This window comes from Tauraco erythrolophus, chromosome 2, assembly GCF_009769465.1.
Source record: "Tauraco erythrolophus isolate bTauEry1 chromosome 2, bTauEry1.pri, whole genome shotgun sequence".
NCBI lineage: Eukaryota > Metazoa > Chordata > Aves > Musophagiformes > Musophagidae > Tauraco > Tauraco erythrolophus.
In genome coordinates this window covers 111,246,829-111,267,367 of record NC_141466.1, presented here as the reverse complement: position 1 = coordinate 111,267,367, position 20,539 = coordinate 111,246,829, and the positions used below count along the sequence as shown (strand labels likewise).

General features: G+C 38.7%; 1 protein-coding gene across 6 annotated transcripts in view; it reads right to left on the bottom strand.

The window, feature by feature from the left end:
• Positions 1-20,539, bottom strand: part of MARK1 (microtubule affinity regulating kinase 1) — a 59,808-nt gene that overhangs the window by 30,565 nt on the left and 8,704 nt on the right. For all 6 annotated transcript variants that reach the window (XM_086631733.1, XM_086631737.1, XM_086631734.1 and 3 more), the window contains exons 2-3: positions 6,500-6,703; positions 5,760-5,813 (exon numbers count right to left, since the gene is read on the bottom strand). In XM_086631733.1, the coding sequence (XP_086487859.1) occupies positions 5,760-5,813; positions 6,500-6,703 (258 nt within the window). The remainder of the gene's footprint in view (positions 1-5,759; positions 5,814-6,499; positions 6,704-20,539) is intronic.

The window sequence follows — 20,539 nt, the reverse complement described above, 5'->3', positions numbered from 1 at the left end:
GCTGAAAGAACCGAAATAATGGAACAGCACTGTGTAGAGATCACACAGTCTCATTACACTTTGTATAGTACCTGGCCCATATGGTGCAAGGGGATGTGTAAGGGTCTCTCAAACGTGAAGTAGGGAGAAAGAGCAGGGAACCTTATTTCAATACAGACGTTCAAACAGCAGAGGGGGAGCAGGATGGAAACTGGGCATACTAACCGTTCTCTGGAGTCCTGGTGCGTTTTCAGGATTTTATTTGGTCCAGTACAAATGCACATTTATACAAATTAAGAAAATGCCAATGTTCACTCCTCCAATTTTCTCTCGCAAGAGAGAAGCAATCTAGAAAACCTCTGAACAATGGATAACACTTCAATAAAAGCATTAACAGTATTCAGGTACTGGAGTACATTATTTTACATTGCAACTCTGCATTCCATGGAGCATCACTTTGGGATAAATCTCCTCACCTGTTGCAGAAGCATGCTGGTCATTAACACTAGTTATGTCAATACCTACGTATTTACAAATAGAGATACATTTAAAGAAGAGCCACTACACCCCTCAGTAACACCCAGGATACCTCTAGATATACAAAGGAAGAGATGCATTAAAGCAACAGAACCACAGTTATTTCCTACAAAGTCAAGTTTGTGAAGTTTATAGAAATCTGGACAGAACAGTGAGATTAGTTCTCCTTTCTTGACAAGGTGAGCTGCAGGATTATATAATGATCTATTTCACTGATAAAATAGTGCTTTCAGAATTCATGTATGTACACCTCTACTTTCTTGAGCAGCAGCATACTGCTTTCTCAGAAGGTCTAAGTGCTCCCTGACTTCTCTCTCCCCACCCCACCACACATAGGTAAGACCACTCTTCATTGTTAACAAAGTGCTACCATTCAAAAAACCTCTTGAACAAACATCTCCTTGTTGAAAACGGGTTGTAGCCTCAAGAGCTTCACTTATCGTAAAGGACAGCCAGCACCATACTCAATTTGCAGAAGTTGTACCTATGGAAAAGGCACACGGCTTACAAATTTGATTCCTGCTTTTCCAGTTTCATATTTCAGGTCACAGACTGCAGAAAGTACAAAGATCTTCTGTCACACCAGTGCTAACACTTCTACTTGCTGTCAGGTTGACATCTATGTTTGAGATCTACTATTTTAAGTCACTACAATCAAAATAAAAATCCTGAGTTAACCAAGGCTTTTTCTTGCTTTGAAAGATGTGCTTGAATGCTTCTCTAGTTTCTAAATCATTACTGAGAAAGGGTGTTGCAAAAAAGCACAGCTTTCAATAGGTAATGCTGAATTTGTTCCAAATTTTCTACTACTTCTCCACTTCTCTTCTGCTTTTCTTAACAACAAAGAACCTAAGGGTGAGGCTTTAGATATGTTTAAAGAATAAAAAGAAGCCCACTGACCCCTAAAAAGGGAAAATCTGAAATCATAGAATCATAGAATGTCATAGGCTGGAAGGGACCTTAGAGATCATCTAATCCAACCTCCCTGTCATGGGCAGGGACACCTCTCAACTAGATCAGGCTACTCAAGGCTCCATCCAACCTGGCCTTGAACAACTCCAGGGAGGAGACATCCACAACTTCTCTGGGCAATTTATTCCAAAGTCTTACCACCCTCGTACTGAAGAATTTCTTCTTAAGATCTAATCTAAATCTGTCCTCCTTCAACTTAAACCCATTTCCCCTTGTCCTATCAGTGGACACTCTTGCAAAAAGTCTCTCCCCAGCCTTCCTGTAGGTCCCCTTTGGGTATGAGAAGGCAGCTATTAGGTCCCCCGAAGTCTTCTCTTTTCAAGGCTGAACAATCCCAGCTCCCGCAAACCATCCTTGTAGCAGAGGTGCTCCAGACCCTGGATCATCTTTGTGGCCCTCCTCTGAACACGCTCCAACAGAAATGCCGCTTGCTAATCAAGTCTATTAAGAAAAAAAGCACCTTCTGCTCCACTAGCAGTTTGCAGAAGAGCAACAGAATGCTATTTCAGGAACTTCCCTAGTGAAGCCAGTACAAGAAGACGCTTTCAACGTAGCAGACATGCAGAAAATAGAACAGCTATTTTGATATAAATTCTAGTTATGACGAAATCCAAATACTTACATTTGGGAAAAAATTACAATCATGACAGTGGGAAAAGCTAAGTAGGCATAATATGTTGCTACCAAGACAGCAAGTTCACAAAAAAGCCAGCTCTGTCTTCTAAACATGTGCTCACTGAGAAAGATGGGAACCACAGAATCACAGAATGTTAGGGATTAGAAGGGACCTCAAAGGATCATCTAGTCCAATCCCCCTGCCTGAGCAGGACCACCTAGATCAGATCACACAAGAACGTGTCCAGGCGGGTTTTCAACATCTCCAGAGAAGGAGACTCCACAACCTCTCTGGGCAGCCTGTTCCAGTGTTCTGTTACCCTTACTGGGAAGAAGTTCTTCCTCATGTTTAAGCAGAACCTCCTATGTTCTAGCTTATATCTATTTCCCCTTGTCCTATCATTGGATGTCACTGAGAAGAGCCTGGCTCCATCCTCATGACAGTCACCCTTTCCATATTTATAAACATTAATGAGGTCCCCCCTCAATCTCCTCTTCTCCAAGCTAAAGAGACCCAGCTCCCTCAGCCTTTCCTCATAAGGGAGATGCTCCACTCCCTTAATCATCTTTGTAGCCCCGCACTGGACTCTCAAGCAGTTCCTTGTCCTTCTTGAACTGAGGGGCCCAGAACTGGACACAATATTCCAGATGCGGCCTCACCAGAGCAGAGTAGAGGAGGAGGAGAACCTCTCTCGACCCACTAACCACACCCCTTCTAATACACCCCAGGATGCCATTGGCTTTCTTGGCCACAAGGGCACATTGCTGGCTCATGGTCATCCCGCTGTCCACCAGGACCCCCAGGTCCCTTTCACATACTGAAAAAATTGAAAACAAAATAAAAGGCAGTGCTCTTAACTCAACATTGTTTGTCTGTTTAAAGAGGTGAAGGTCCCGAAACAAGAAATATAACTTAAGACTATCACACTGCATGCACAAGGATGCAAAATTCACAAGGTCAGCTTACTTGTGTCTTCTCCTAACATTTGATGGTTTCAGTTAAAATAACTATGTCTGCAAAGTACCCTGTCCATGCTATATGGCATAAATAACACTGGAGAGTGGCTAAGAACAAACTAAACACTTTGCTTTCACACCCGTGACTAACTACAGACCCAGCCTGTATGACACTTCCAGCAACTGAAGTATGTGCTCAAATATTTCTGTTTACAAAACAGAGCAGTGCATGAGAAGCTACAATGCCTCAACTCATTTTACTTAATTAGGTCAGTAGCAAGTGCTATGGCAAAACCTACTTGCACTTGGTATCCTTTACATGACAGTGAATGGAAAGGGGATGGTTTTGTGAATGACTGTGTGCCTAAGATCACTACATATTTGTCTTGTTTGATTAATAATCAATAGTGATTGAGGGCCCAAAAGTTTTGCTGACCTGCATGCAATTTACCAGCTTTGAAGTTCTAGAGACCGTCCTCTCAATGACTCTAATTTAGATGGGCTCAAACTCAGGAGTGGTATTTCTGTGGCAGTAACATACTCCAGTAATCCGCCATAAACATTCATTAGAAAAGTGTCTGTTCCTACTAAAACAATACTACTATCACTGCTTCCCATTCCCAACATTATCTCTTGAAGAAAACAGTCCTATGCACAGTAGTAGACCAAATTATAAAAATTCATATTGCAATGATATCATAAAGAATCACATATTTTATGTAATAGTTCAGTGTAGAAAGGAAAATAAAGATAACTGATTTCATAGAAAAGAACAAGAAATCTTTTTATTGTTTTATGTACAATACACAAATGACCTATCAAAATACTAACAGAAGTAATTCTAAGCATGCTGATGAACTTGCTTTAAAAAAAAACCCCTACAGTTGCTTGAGCGATCGTGCAAAGACTGTGCTTAAGCCCACTTAAAAGCTTTCAGGGAATCAATATTCAGTTTCACTCAAAATTCTCAGAAAATTGTAGGAAGCTGAAGACGTTTAGAGCTTCAAAACAAAGATTATTTTTTTCCGAATATTACAATCAAGATGTCACAAAGGAAAACTTTACACCAACAAATTATCACACTTCCCAGTGTAAGCAGATTATGCATGGAATAAACATTTCTAGAAGATACCGAAGAGGAATGGAATTGTGGTTAAATCACTGAATTTAACTTACATTCTTAGTTCTGCTATAAGCTGCTTCTGTTTCTCTTGTTATCAGCTTCCCACTCAAAAAAAAAAATTAACAGCAGCAATGTCCTATTACGTGAGCATTTTGTGTACTACTTGTGCAGTGTGACAGCATGTTTTGTAGGCTATGAAAGTTTCATCTATACTTGGAATGATTTATTGAATTATTATTGATTATTTTTGTGTGAAATACAGCTTATTTATCATTAAAGCGATTATCCCAGAAGTAAGTTTTTCATGCTTAGTTTTCCAGAAAGTTTTATCATTTTTACCCTCTCATTGCTCAACAATGAGACAAACCCACCTAACTCCAAGTGCAAATATCAAGCTAGGTAGGAAACAAGCTACGTGAGCAGCACAGGATTTCGCCAATATGTTGTGTCGCGTACTACCTCTGCGGGTCCCTCTTCACTAGTTCAAATATTAGCAAAGAGATTTGCTTAATATAGGATATAGGACTTAACGATAGCAAAGCTTTTGCATGGTCTCTGCACAGCAGGTTGAATTAAAAAAAGAAAATAAAATCCTGAAGAACCCATACTCAAACAAAAACAGTACAGAAGAGAAATTAAAGCAAATAGAGAATTAAAAGAAATCCAAGAAAAAATAAATTAAAGCAAAGTTCTTTATAACACCCCATAACCAAAGTCACACAACAAAATAAATGTAACGGCAGCCAGAGATAAAAGGACAGCAATAACCCCTACCCTCTTTCTCCCATTCTACAGCTACAAACAGCAGCAGTCTAGTATTCCTAAACAAAAAATAGCCCATATTTTTTATAACAGGAAATCTCCAGTAAGACAATACAACGTTTCTGTGCTTCAGCCAAAACCAAACATACACATATTTACACAGTAAGAAACCCCAAACCAAACAAAAAAACACCAAGGCTTTTGTTAAAACACTTGTCACAATGGTTATGAAGAACTTCTGAATTTCTATCTACAGGCACAAAGAAACAAGAATGTTCCAGCTATGTTCAGTCATTTTGTCAATTCTATACACAAAGAGTAATTGCCAAAGGTCCCTTGAGTTTAACAAATACTTCATTGAAGTTGAAAGAATATAGAAACAAAGGTAAAAAACCTCTCACGTTAAAGCCATAAAAATTGGTGCTCTTACAAGTCCCCCAAAACCAATTACTACATTAAAGACAAATCCAAGAAAAATACTATCCTTTCCAGCATTACATCTTGATTTAGTATGTAGACAAACTACTTGTGTACCCAATTAGATACAAATTTTATCGTCAGCAAAGATAAAGCTGGAGGAGGACAGAAGAGCAAGGCAGCAACGCTTACATAGGAATCACACAGAGTAACTACCTTCGGACAAATTGCACGTGCACATTATAACAAAGACAGTAGGATACCACTGTCTCCCAAGGTCATGCATACACAAAGATGTTTGTTTAGCAAGATAAAGGGACCAAATATTTTTTTCAAGTAAATAAAAGATCACAGTTCAACTGCTTATGGAATTTCAGGTGTTATGGTATATTCTTACCTTTTGCAGACTAGTAGGATTTAGCTGGGTTTTATCTATTATTTTCACAGCAACCTTGGAAAAAAACAAAACACCACGGATTATTAAACTCAGAAAAATGTTTGAACAAAAATATATCGCACTCTCTGTAACAAAAAGCATTAAGACATGCATTTATGTCTGCTTTTATGCATTTCATCAAGCAAGTTTTCCTCACCTATTAAGATCTACCAGCAGGAGCTCAGAACTTTTCCACCAGATGGTACGACCAAGGAATCAGTTTTATACTTCAGTCAGTGTTTGGACAGGACAGTGTTATCCTGTCCACTGCAAAACCAGGCCCTCCAAACACAGGATCTATCAACAGACTTCAGTATCAAGGCTCCATCTATTTATCAATAGATTATCAATATCAAAGAAATCTATCTATCATAGACTTGGGTTTTGGAAATGCCTGGGGATGAACAGACAACCTTCCAGCCTCAAAATACCCCTTGATGCACAATAAACTTTTTGATCTCTTCACCAAAGAGTTACATATTAAAAACAGGAGTGAGTTCTTAGAGGGAGAAAACTCAGGCACCTCAGGTAACTTTTCCTATATCCTGAAACAGCCTCTTTGTATCTTCCTTTATAATGACAAAAAACCCCCTGTACTTTTTCTATTCCAAAGAGAAAGGTAAAAGAATAGCAGAAATACTCATTACAAAGACAGTCAAAGAGAACATAAACACAGTCTTTTTTTTCTTTTTTACACTTACCTCTCTTCCAGTAAGCACATGCCTCGCCAGTTTCACTTTGGCAAAATTTCCTTTTCCTATTGTTTTCAGTAAGCGATAATTTCCAATGTGAGGATGCTCTTCATTGGTAGATGTAATGGAGTTTCTACATCTGGGGATGTTTTGTCTGCTACTTGACTTGATAGGCTGGACGTGCGGTTCGGTGTATCCATCCACAGAGGTATGCTGGAAGGCAGGTGAAACAGTTGGGAATTTAGCTACTTGGATTTTAGACAGTTGTAGCAGAATAGACTAAAAGCATAAAAAGGTGTAGATGGGAGTAATTTATTTATTTCTACAATTTAACTGATAACTTTGGATGGTAGCCTAAGCAGAACACAGTGTCTCTGGGCAGAGTTTGATGCACGTCTCAAGAAAAAAGTCTGCAGAAAGATTTTACCAGCTCCAAAAGTAAAAACTAGAGACACCTAGGCAGTAATCAACAAACCATTACAGACTTTTTTTTTTTTAATATCAAACAACACCAAACTACACACTACACCACTATGTTGCAAACAAACTTGTCTAATCATAACCAAATTTAGTCTTTTAAAAATAAGCAGTACAAAAATACTTGTATTTTGGCATATTTTGAAAAAAGGTTTCACTAAATTATTTTTTTCTTAACTTTCTTCATCTCAAATAACATTATTTTAGTATTATTTTATTTTTTCAAGTCAGTTTTGTTTCTCAAATCTGTTTGCATCTTTTTGTAAGACACAGATGTCCTTGTTCAAGTAACGAACAATCTACATCTTTACTTAAAAATAATCTATTCTTAAAAAGAAAACCCCATGATATCTCATAAATACATTTTAAGTTCCATAAAGTCTAAAGAACTAAAAGGATGTTATTTTTAATGCATGCCAACACATTATCCCACATTAAATGTTAGTCACTGAAATCTGCAGTGCTTCTGTACTCTTCAACTTCCAAGTATATAAGGGGCAAGATACAGATGGGACTTGGAAACGTTCCAAGGAGAAACCAAAATAACAGAAGATGTCAAAGGGCTGTTAAGCGTTCCAGTTTTTCAAATGCTTCCTAACACTAGTGGCAGACGGGTCCAAATGTTTAACAGGTAAAATTTAGCCTCTAATCTTTTAAGTCACAGATTTTACGGCAGGCAAATACTGTAGGCAGAAACAGTGTCTTCTCAGACCAGTTTTTAGATTTTGTAACAGAAAGGCACGCTTACTCCCAGCTCACTCAGTTCCTGCTAAGTATAAAGCACCGAGAAAACTCGGGACATCTTAATATTTTCACATTATTCACTGCTTCAATCCAAAAGTGGCTATCTCGACATCTTTGTATAGAGCACTAACTGAGCCTGTTTCTTTACAGACCAAAGGCTTCTAGATTTTTGACCGTAAACTGAAACCAGAGCCAGAAGGCAGCGGGAGGTTTCACTGTTTCTCCCAATACCCAACCCAACGTTGGTCTATGCTGATCTCATCTGTCATTCCTTATGCAAGTAATTATTTTCCTATACAAAATGGAATTCAAAGCAGTGCTTCCAACTTCAATGTGCATTTATTATAGACTGAAGTCAATCCCCTCCTGTAAACTCCCAGGCTTACAGACAGTCCCACTGAGCCGAGCAAGTTATTTCAGGATATAAGCACTGGTAGAATTGGGAAAACTAGCAAACAGCTGCGACACAACCGGAAAAAACAAGGAGTATACCACAACCAGAATGTTCTTCCCAAATGTAGCACAACTCTGCTTACATCACCTCCAGCATTATTAATTATTCACTACGGCCAGGAGAACGGTCCTAAATATAATTTTCTGTTTGTCTTTTCGTTACCCGAGTCTTTCTGCAAAAATATGACTTTACCCTCACTGCTAAACTGTTTTCCAAATTACTGCAGAACCAAGCAAGCCAGGCATGTTTAGATTCTGCATATCAGACAAATTTATTCAACCACAAAATAGCATGCTAGCAATAGTATTTATCCTTTAGAAGCACATAATTAAAATACTTTCTGTGAACTTGGAAAGAGAGGATCAGAAGGACAGCTCCAGGCAAAGAGGCTTTGAAACATTCCTTCAGCATCAGACACTAGCCGTATATGTGATAAACCAGAGCCCAAATAAAAGTCTTGCCTAAGAAAACACCCCACAAGATCAGTATTTGTATGGTGCTAATAATGAATGCTACGGCCATACCTAGAACCGTATCCAGAGCTACAGCGCGATGCTGCACGAGCAAGTTTTGAAAGTCTTTGAGCCTGTTTGTGCACACAATTGGATCTTCACTACTTGAAATACAATGCCTGCCAGGAGCATTAGCAAGCCTAATATCAATTGCCAATCTCATACGCTTTGTAGGATTAGCCTACTTTCAGTAGATACTTGAAGGGATCTTTTAGATAATCAGTTGGATAGGCAAGAAAAACCAGTGCCATGGGCGAAGGGAAAGATGGCTTCACAGGAGAGATCATTTTAATGCAAATTTAACAGGGAAATCAGTTATTTAATCATAGCGATGATACAATGCAGAATAAATCCGAAGGGCAGGGGGGTAGGGGGGAAGTAACAAGGTTCATGGTCATGATGATTCTGGAACTTGGCCTTTTTGTTACAGAAAAACTAAGCCCCTCCAGATAGTCTCTTAATTATTCCGTCTTAGATTATCTTCAGAGTTAAGCGTTCTCCCCAGCTATGCCCAAGGATGACAGAAAACATGCATAAAGAAGGTCAAGTTTCTTAGTTTGTGAGCCACACACATACTTATATGATTTCTGAATTTGAACAGCACTAAATGAAATTCAAATTATTCTTCTTAAATCTTGCAATTGGCCTTTCTTTTGCACATAAACAGCTTGCTTTGTTGGAAAGTACAGAGGAATTTAAGCTAGAAACTCATCAACTTCTAGAAATCAGCATTCAAGGAAATCGAAACATAACAAGGTTAGAGATGTTGGGGAAAAAAAAAAATAAAATCAAGTTAGGTCAAGTAACAGTATCTCAGAGCTTATTTCCAAACAATGCTAAAGCTGAATTCCACAGAAGCCTGCAATATCCACACTGACTAGAAAGACAGGCTACGTAGTTTTAAGATCTTTCTGGTCCATTACAATGCATTCATTCATTATGCATCAGCTACTACGTGGCTATTTAAAAATGCCATTTCAGAAGAACAGTCTTTAAATTCTGAGAAATTTTTTGGGGTGCTGGAAACAAAGGGGCTGTAAAAATCACCACTCTCCTTGAAGTTCACTGCCATCTAAAACCAACTCCAACTAACAACCTGCATTTCTACAAAGGATTTTAATTAGGGATTCTGATATTTCTCTAGATATCTTAATAATATATCTTAATATGGATATATAATTTAGTGGGAAGCGCTGCCTTACTAGCACATCATAAACATGACTCCTGTATGTTCAGTTTATGTCAGAATTAAATAAAATGCCTAGGAATCAACACATAAAATTAACATTTCTTAAAATAAAATGCAATTTTAATAAAAAAAGGTGTAGCTGAAACAAAAGTTTAGCGCTGAAAGAGCGTATTAGAACGGCCATTTAGGTACTGCACATCGGGTAAGTCTTAAAGAAATCCCAACAAAAAGGCACAAGAAAAAACCCATACAAAACAAAACCCATCATCTTTTCAGAAATCTCAAAAAAGTAATTCTAGCATTCAATTTTTGATTGCAACTGAAGAGAGCTCAATTATCACTTATTATTCCTAACTAGGTTTGTTTGTGACACAATCCATTAGAGTTATTACAGAAAGTCAATGGCACTAAAAATCACCAAAGAGTTAACCTGACCCATTGCTTCCCCAAGGCTCAAATCTATCATTTTCCTTGTTTACCCAAGGCAGCTTTACAAAAGCAAGAAGACACGATGCCCAGACACATTACATTTAAGAAAGTGCAGAAGAACTAACCCCAACAAGTAGACACAAAGCGCGTGCTCCAGTACTTTACCTATTCAGCATCCTTTAGGCACTTAGCTAGCCACTGGGGTAGCGTTCCCATGGCTTATACACTGTAATAAAACTTACATCATCACATGTATTAACTGCTCTTTCAGCTTAGTCTTAAAAAGTCCCCAAAACTATTCTGGCCACCAAACCACATAGTCCTTCTCAACCAAACAACACTGAAGGCCTCTACAGTCCTTCTGAGTAACAGAGTAACTTCCACACATTGATCTGCCTACACATACACCTCACTTGATTAAGCAAGTGTCTTAGTCCTGAATTTTCCCCTTCTTGAATTACTGCATGGCAAATTCCTTGGTACAGTCAGCCCATGAAAGCAAAGTACGCACACATGGGGCTAGAAAAGGCCCATCATCACACCTCCTCTCTCAATATTATCTCCTGTTCTGAACTTGAGTTTCTAGCAGCCAATTTTTGTATTCACAACTCCAAATGTTTTCAAGCATGTGCCATACACACGAGCATTTGTACCAGCTGCCACATTAGGGGCAATGGATTTAAACTGAAAGAGGGCAGATTTAGGTTAGATATAAGAAAGAAATTCTTTACATTGAGGGTGGTGAGGTACTGGAACAGGTTGCCCAGAGAAGTTGTGGATGCCCCATCCCTGGAAGTGTTCAAGGCCAGGTTGGATAAGTCTTTGGGCAACCTGGTGTAGTGGGGGATTTCCCTGCCCATGGCAGGGGGGTTGGAACTAGATGATCTTTGAGGTCCCTTCCAACCCTGACCATTCTATTATTCTATGATTTCGCCAAGTAATCAAAATAGCTAGCCCAGACAGAAGGAGTCTGAAGGGTTTAGAAGACCGTCTTCTAAATGGCTCTGATCTGCAAGAGCTTTGATTCACAATACAGAGGAAGGAAAGAGGAGAAAGACGAGAAGCGATGTCCTGGATGTCCAGTTGTTTTCGTGTTTTAACTGCTTGCTGTCTGTAACTATTCCTTTAGGACGTAGGAGCTGCTATCAAACTCCTCCAGCAAGTCTTTTTTCTTTTACTGAAGTAAAAAACAAACCAAACTAGAAGAGCCATTTTTTTGAAAGATCTTGGTAAACCTCAATGTAGAGACCAAAGATGTTCAGATCAGCTTCTTCTACATCACATCTCAAACGTATCCAGAGGTTCAGGTATGAAGCATGGTGAACAAGTTGGTAGTACCTGATCCATTGGCTAGTGCCAGAAGAAGGGGATTCACTCCTCCTTCCAGGTAACCCTCACATCTGCACAAACTCCCAGCTTATTCTTGACACATCATACTACAATTACTAAAGCACCTCTGATAGTAATTAAAACATTAATGGAGCGCTATCTACTCTAATTTTTTCATCTCTCGGACGTGAAAAAGTGCTTTGGAGGGGTCAAGTAAAAAGACTGAACGTATGAACACATGATTCTTTTCGTAACTTTTTATCAGCAATTAAATGCATACTAGATTGGGAATGCATGATAGCAACTTTATTATTAAAAAAAACAAACCCAAAGCAATCAACCTGCTCCACTGAAACAGGATTAATATGCAGGACTCAGAAAAATCCAAGAAACAAACACACATACAGAGCGAGGGAAAAAACATACCCAGATTTTAAATCAGACACTAAGGTCAATGCATGGCAGAGACAGAAGAGAATCAGACAAAATTCTGATGTTTGTCTTTAACTTGTCCCCATACCCCAAGCCTGCTACATGGGCTTTCCAGAAGCGCACAAAGAAGATAATCAAACACATGCATGTACATCTTTCTGTTTATATCAGATCTAAATATGTAGGAATTCCAGGCATGAACTTTTGCAAAAGCTTGAAGCTACCAGCAATAAAAACTAATGATTTTGGAGGAAGTCGGCCTCAGTCAAGCATATAGAAACATTTCAGCAATTGATGCTGTAACTCTGAAAAGCACCTTATATAAAACTTTTTTAAACAATCTAAACTATAAGTTCAATATATAGTACCAAGTAAAGATACTGAACAAAATAACTCCCCCTCTTTTTTTTTTTTGTATCTTTCCCTTCCTTCCCAATTGCAATATTCTGCATTTCAAAAAAACAACTTCGAAGCAAATAGTAAAACATTTCTATTGCAAGGCGAAATACAATCCCTTAATGTCAATACACAATAAAGATTCCTTTCTGAAAAGCATACATATACGCTGGTGATAGGTAAACTTAGGCTGAGCATTGAGGAAATCTTATGCTGTGCTTGTTACTACGGTATGTAAGCCCCTTAGAACTGTTTTGGTGGGGTTTTTTGTTTTGTTTGGGTGAGTTTTTTGTTTGTTTTTTTTAAGTGCTCAACATAGCTCTGAGACATATCAGAAATAAGTTTGCCACCTTCGAGACAGAATTGTTTTTCTCATCACAAACTACACAAGGTGCAATGTTTACAGCTCTGTACTTTAAGCAATTTAGGACAGAAAACAGAGCCCGTGATCTAACAGTGCAGTGCCATACACAGCTAACATAAGTTTCAAAAATTCATACACAAAGTTCTTCAAAATACCTGTAATTTTCATGTGGTGACACTCACCTGTCATAAATCCTGTCCATGTTATAGTAAGTTTGCGCTCCATTTTTTGTATTTTTTTTTTCTTTTAAACAGCAGTAATGTCATATGGAAAGGTGGAGTTCATTATCACATGGAATCACGGATACTTTTCATTTAAAGGATAAAAAAAACCAATATCAGTGGTCCCCTGATAAGTCAGTCAAAACATTTCAGAAAAACAAATACCTTCATCGCATTAAATCAGGTCATGTAACCTGAACTCAGCTAACACGCTTCCTCCTCTCCCTGGGCCAGAAGCCCTCAGCCTGGCCAGGCGTGCAGGTGCAGAAGAACAGAACCTTCCTGCCTTTGTTCCATTTCACTCAGAATTGGCACAGTTATTTCAACCTGGCACTTTCCTTCCTGACTCATCCCAAACACACAAACAAGATTTTTCAGGGCTAATTCAGGACAGTCAGCCTATAACACCTCCATTAATTGCTATGACAAAACTGAACTCTCCCTGTAGCCTCAGTGAAAATTGAGACAAGCCAGTTAAAACCTGCTGCAGTGAACCACAGGTGGAACCGAGGGGAGAAGAAAAAAAAAGGTTTTTCCTAAAATCCTCTTATATTTTCTTCTTTTTATTTTTCATGTGGTATAGTACTAGAAGCTACAGTCAGCCCTACCAAGTAAGAGAGTAAAACACTTCCTATCTTGTCAAAATAAAATCGTTAACATCCTTTGCCCATGAAACCTAACACAAACCTGCTTTTTTGAAAAAACGCACTTATGGGAAGGGGAAGGAAAGAGAAACGCTATTCCTGCTGCCTCCTGGATGCATTTAAACACTGCCCTTCGCACAGAGTTCTTTCAACATTTCTTGCCAGCCATTGCTCTTTCCTCAGGAGGTGATCAGTTTAACCTCACCAGTCTTTCTTGACTTATTTCATGAGATCTTCAAACCCGCCAGCATGTTCCCAGCTCACCCAGGACATCCTGCCAGCACCCGGAGACGCAGGCAGCTACGGCAGCTGCAGAGTGCCACAGCACCCAGTTTTCTCAAAAACTCTCAGCAGAACAAAAAGAAAACGAAATGCTAATGTTGATCATTAATTGAACCAACCAAACAAGAACAGGAACACACCCAGAAAGCGAAACTTCTGGCAAAGGAAACTGGCAGGAGTTTTTATTGCACTTATAAATGATGCAGCCAGGTCATTTTTCAACCGGCCTGATGAAAGGCAAGAGAAGAGAGACATGAAACAACTTACAGTTCAAGACCATGTCAAGCACATGGAGCTTCTCAAGTGCTTGCAGGACTATAAGAAACGGAAAATGCTTTAACATTGAACTTCAAAACTGAGGGGGAAAGGCTGTTTCTACAGTTTGGAGACTACCATCTGGAAACCTGAGGCTTTTCTCCAGACGAGGAGAATGGCAGCAAGAGGCAAGGTTTACTCACAAAAGAGTGTCCAGATTATAGAGCTAAGTGTCTCTGATATGATCAAACAACCAGTCTTCTGGGTCAGCTGATGTTTCTTCTACAGAGGGAAAACATACACGCAGCTCACTGGAACCACGCTCTGAGTACCAACTCATTCTTTCTCTTAAAGGTTATGAAATGGGAATTTTTTCCTTTCCCATTGCATACCTAAAACAATTCTGGAAGAGTCCACGTGTGGCATGATGGCTGTTGATGCCGACCCAACACTGCTTACATGCCTGCACCCACTTACAACTGCACTACCACTGGTGCAGCGGGGTGGGCGGCCAAGCCAGATGAAACCCAGCACCTCTCCCTGAGTATGTGCACCTCCGGGCAGTTTCTCAAGCACCAGCGCAGACCCAAGGAGAAAGGAGAACACCTGGCCCAGGGAAGATGGGGCCACAGCGGCTCCATGTTAAACCCTCATGGAATCACACCATCAGGACAGAAACAACACGAAAAAGAAAACTGACCACACCACTTTTCTTGATAATCCAGAGGCAAATCAATAGCAGTAGTGAAACTTTAGCTGAGAGATACTTATTCCCATTCCATAACAAGGTAGAAAACCAGAAGAACTGAGGAAAACAAATAAACAAAACCTCCACAAACAAATAGGTAGACTTGCTTATCTGTGTTGTTTACCTGCACTGGCTGTGTGAGACAGAAGAGCAAACCACGAGAGCTTAAGGAGCTTCCCTTTAGGAGTGACATGCATGGGCAGAGCACCCTTAACATTTCTGCTACATAAAGGAAAAAATTAAGTTACTCCTTTAGCAAGCTGGACAGTATTTCTAAAGTCTTTACATCCTCATTACTGGATTAATTCAGAGGATCCAATGATGAATCTATTAAGACAGATCACCATCTTATTTTGGAAACTGCTTTACCTCAACGTCTTACTAACTTTCTGAAGTAACACCTGCTTCTAAAGAGTGATGAGATGATCAATTAAAATATCCAACCTGATAGCAATACATCCTAATTGATGCACACATCCATCTCTCTGCAGCAGGGCCTTCTGATGTCATTAATAAGTCTTGCCTCAGAGGACTGAGGTGCAGAGTGCCTACTGGACCACATCTGCCAAGAAGATGCAGTTTTAATATTTAAGCCAGGATTTAATCAGACTCAGCATTCTGCAGACATATTTTTTTCATAAACATTGATACAAAGGTTAATTTTCTGAGGAGTAATGCATATTTGGGCACAGGAGAATCAGCTGCCTTCCTAAGAGAAAGAAGCACGTTAGATGGTGTAGGACACTTCTACCAATGAGCCTGCACTTAAGCAGCATTCGGTTACAATGGTTTTGTCTACTGAGACCAGTCTAGCAGAGTCTGATCTGATAGTAGGAGCTGCAGATAAAGTTATAAGGACATCACTAAACTTAGTTAGTCTTCTGAAAGTGTAAACCATGTTTTACATCTAGATTAAGATTACGACGATGTATCCAAGCCAGCAGCTGTAGTGGGGCATGGTGAACTCAAAGAAAAGAAAAAAAAAAAAAAACAGCAAAATGAAGACAGTCTTCTGAGGAGTGCTCTCTGTCCTGTTTTTCATGTAAGTGTTAATTAAAGATCAAATAAAGTGTTCTCAGCAGGGCTGTAGTAACTATTTACCTTTATGTGGATAATGCTACACCGCATTTCAACTTGGCAAATATATTCCCAACCTTACACACATTTATGCTTAACTTTAAGCTGTCCAAACACTGTATGCCCCTTGGACCAGCTCATATCTTATGATCAAAGAGTGCGCTCTACACAGAGCTCAGACTACAATTTCCTCAGAGCCCCTTATTTCTAAACTCAAGCAATCAGCTACTTTAACCTTTGGGCTTCGATTTAAAATTGCAAACTAACACAATTTAGCACTTTAAAAATATATGCAATTATGAAGCTAAATTGAAAAAAAAAAAAGAAAAAAAGAAGGCAAACAGCAGCAACATTCCTCAAAGATTTTGCGAAGTATGTAGTACAGCTAGAAAATGTATTTCTTTATATGCTTTAAACAGGCAGATATAGTTATACAGTAGATAATGAATACTGATGATCACACATATACTGCAGATACCTGCCAACGTACTGAACTCAAACCAAAAAGAGAAACCATTTATGTTCATAGCTGAGATGTAAAAGCTAAGCACAAGAAAAAGAATGAACACAGCAAATGAAATAGTCCATGTTGCACAAGTCAGCAAAGGAAGTGAAAGAAAAAACATCACAGGATGCAAAAACAAAACAAAACAAAAAAACAACAGATGCTGGATTTACCCAGCCCAGTAAAATAAAAAGATAAGAAAACATGGAAGAAATTATGTACATATATATACATGGGTAAAGCTTAAGAATACAAGCCAAAGAATCTATGATTAAAAGGTTGAACAAAACCAAATATGTATTCAAAATGATACAGTCATTAAAACAAGCAGCCAACCCAAGAATAAGAAAAAAGTACAAAAGAAAAAAAGTAGTATGACTTTCTCCCGTCCTTGACAATCACTGGGTGAGGAATCCCAGATCCCCAGCTAAGGTCTTTCGACAGTACCCCAGCCTGCAAGCTGTCAAAGGCAGGCATTTCGAGACCACTTTCCCAGATGGTGAGGTACAGCAAATAACCAGTAGCAGCAATGGTGACCTCCAGCTCACTACTAGTAGTGACAACTCCTGATTCTGTCCTGAGCTGGACATGGAAACAGTTTGGATAACATTAGAGCCAAGTGTCTTAAAGTCTGGAAATCCTCAACTGAGGTGGCTTACCTAATCAGATGCTTTCTCATATTAGAACAGGAATTAATTTAATTCAGTCTTAAAGAAGGGAAAGTCAGGAAAGCAGAGAAGTCATGTGAACCCGAGGACAATGGCAGCAGGTGACAGCAACTATCAATCTCCCTACCAGCAACTGGGAATCTGTCCTCAAAACCTTAGAGTCATCCTTTTGCAGATTTCAAATGAACATCACTAAATTATTCCAAGTCTTAGGATGGGTCAGACAGCAACGTTATGTTCTCTCTTCCACCATCAGGCTGCCAAGTGTCCCTCTCCCACCCACAGTCCTAAGATGCTCCTTGCCTTATAAGAGATGAGGAAAGCCACAGCACTGTATGAGACAACCACACATCCCTTTACGCAACATTGAGATCACTAAATTATCACAGGCTCATTGGAAACTCCGTCTGTAATTTTGTTCCTTAATTTACCGAACTAACTAGAATCCTTCCAATCCCAGGAAATAGAGCTATTGCATTAAACATCTTTGTCATTTTACCAAGCAGCTAACAAAGAATCTATTCATTTTCTACCATCTTCCTACCACTCACAACTGACCTGAAACCAGGCACAGCTTTCTACCCTTTCTTGAAAATCATCTGGAGGTAAACTTAACTGCAATATATAACAACTGTACTACCTGCTAATATACTTGAACAGTCTTCTAGTTTGCTTCCTTCTTTTTCTGTTTGTCACCCACTGAGCTAGCTGTAGAAATATCTTCAATTAAATCAAGACAAAATTAGGAAAATGGCTCATGCACCATTAATATTTCACTTTATCATAATAACTTTAGTGTAATTAGCCAAGTGCTATATTTAATTCAGCTTCTCCAGGTTAGTAATTATTATGTGAAGGGAATAAAAACAAACAGATGGATACAGGAGTCTAGTTTGTCTCTTCTATGCTACTCCAGAAGGCTTGACACCACTCGTTTTGAAAATTACTCTATTTAAACAGAATATTACACACCATTAAGAAATGTATTTAACAAGTAATGATGAAAAGGTTTGTATACAATACCAAAACACAAAGTTTTACAAAAGGTCACACAAAGTAATAATAACAACAATAATAATCAATATTTTATCTTGTATTTAGAAAACATCAAATTTTATTTTGATATGAGCGCCATACTTCTGCAACCACTGGATAAGCAAGAATAGCTCTCTTAAAAAGGATTTTTAAATGCAGGTTTTATTTTATCAGTTTACTTTGCTTTGCACAGGTTAAGAGATTAGATTTCCCTTAGCCTGACTATGAACACTGCTGCAGGCACATCTTCTCTAATAATAATAATTCCCGAATCTGTATTAGATCAATCCTCACTGCTCATACCAACTTTCTGTAGATTAGATTTCTCTAGACTATGCAGTAGATGGAGCAAGAGTTTCACTGTGAAGTGCTTTCATAAATTTTCTTTGTTCATGTGCGTCTTATGTCCATCACTGGAAGAATGAATTCTAAAAAGCAGGCAGCCTTGTTCATTTAATATCAAATTAAGAAAAGCAAATTTGGAAAGCTGTTATACATAGGTATACCTGGTAGTGACTACTCAGAGACAGTATTATTAATATTTTTAATAGCTGATTGTATTTAAAGACAATTGTTATTCCTTCTGGAGTCTGATCTTAAGGAGAAAATACTATTTTCGTCTTTCACCAAGTAATGACATTTTCCTGATTTTTTTTGACCACTGCTAGACAGTCATTACTACAATAATTGCAGGGGGAAGAAAATCTGATTGCTGTCGAAAAAATATTACTAAATAAAAACCAAAATGCTTTAAACAATTCTATTACCTTCGATCGATAATATTATGTGGAATAGAGATATGAGTAAATACATTACACACGTAATCCATTTGTGGAAAACAACCATATCCTCTGTAAGAGCTCAACGTAGCATTTAACAGGCTAAGGTAATTTCCATGGCAAAAAAAAATAATCAGACTCTTCTTAATGCACAAGATTCTCTGAATTTTTGAGCTATGCCTCTGCTTATTTTAAGTAATGACAGAAACATCTAAGAATTAGAAAGATACTTACTTACAACTGAAGCCAAGCATGCACTCTCAAAAGGAATTTCAGATATTTACTGTTTAAGCACAAGCAAGTAGTTTACACTGCTGTTACACGTACTGCAGTACGCCCAACACTTCATTTCCCTAACTCTGCAATTCTCTCACATTAAATTCCTCACGTACCTGCTGAGTTTACAAAGAAAATCTCTCTCTACAAATGACATTATAAAATTGTACATCCTTTCTAACTAATCATTATAAATCTTTTGTTACTCTCTGCTGTTCTGTGGAAGAAGCAAGAACAGTAACTTTACTAGGAGGGAGGGAAGGAAACGCACAGTGAGGAAGATATAGTCTAACTGATGAGTATTTAAAGTTGTAACCATCCTTTTTGATAATAATTTCAAGAAGAATCCCCAAAACGGAAACAACGGCCCCCAAACCCTCCCACAGCAAAGCATTTCTGCACTCCCTTTAGCTTTACAATTCAGATTATTCCCATACTAAAATGCTCCTTGGGATTCATACAAAAGGATATTACTTGAAGGATAAACAGGAGCTACAACTACATAGCTTTTACTAAAGCTTTGTATTGGCTTTGCTTATGTCATTAAATGAGCAAAACTGGAAAAGGTCCCAGAAAGAGCGAGAAGCATAAGGAAGTTGGCAACAAGTACGCAAGCTCAAGCACAAACGCATGTTAGTAAGCAAAGTATAGGGGAAAACAAGGTGGGGGGGCAAGAATGTGATAGGATAGGAAATCACAGGGATTAAATGGCCAGCAACTTAATGAACATGGGTAAATGGAATCTCAGAAAGATAGATATTGAGAAGTACATAAGGATAAAGGTGCTGTGACAGCAGGCTGATAGTCTATCATCAGGTTTAAAATGAAATTGGTCAAATATTTGAGGGATTAAATAAGAAAAGGGTCTATATAGCAACCTTTAACATTAAGATTACAAATAAATGGCCTTTTCCCCTCTGAAAAAGGAGGCTGCTTGGAGAAAAGTAAAAGATGTTATACTTAAATTTTCCTTTACTTTCTTCCTAAGTATCAGGCTAAGACGAAAAAGATACGAACCAACAGTGGGGAAAGGAGGAAGCCAGGAAGAAAGCTTCCAAGAGAGCTGAAAATAGCACTCTCTCACAGTGACTAAGGCTGTACCTCCACTTACAAGAAGGTGCGTGTTTTACTGCACCATGAGTAAGGCGTGGGTCCTCCTACGGAAGCACGGCGGAGCAGAAGCACTACAGGTTTTACCACGAGGTTAGCCTTGGGCAGAAGCCTTTACAGCAA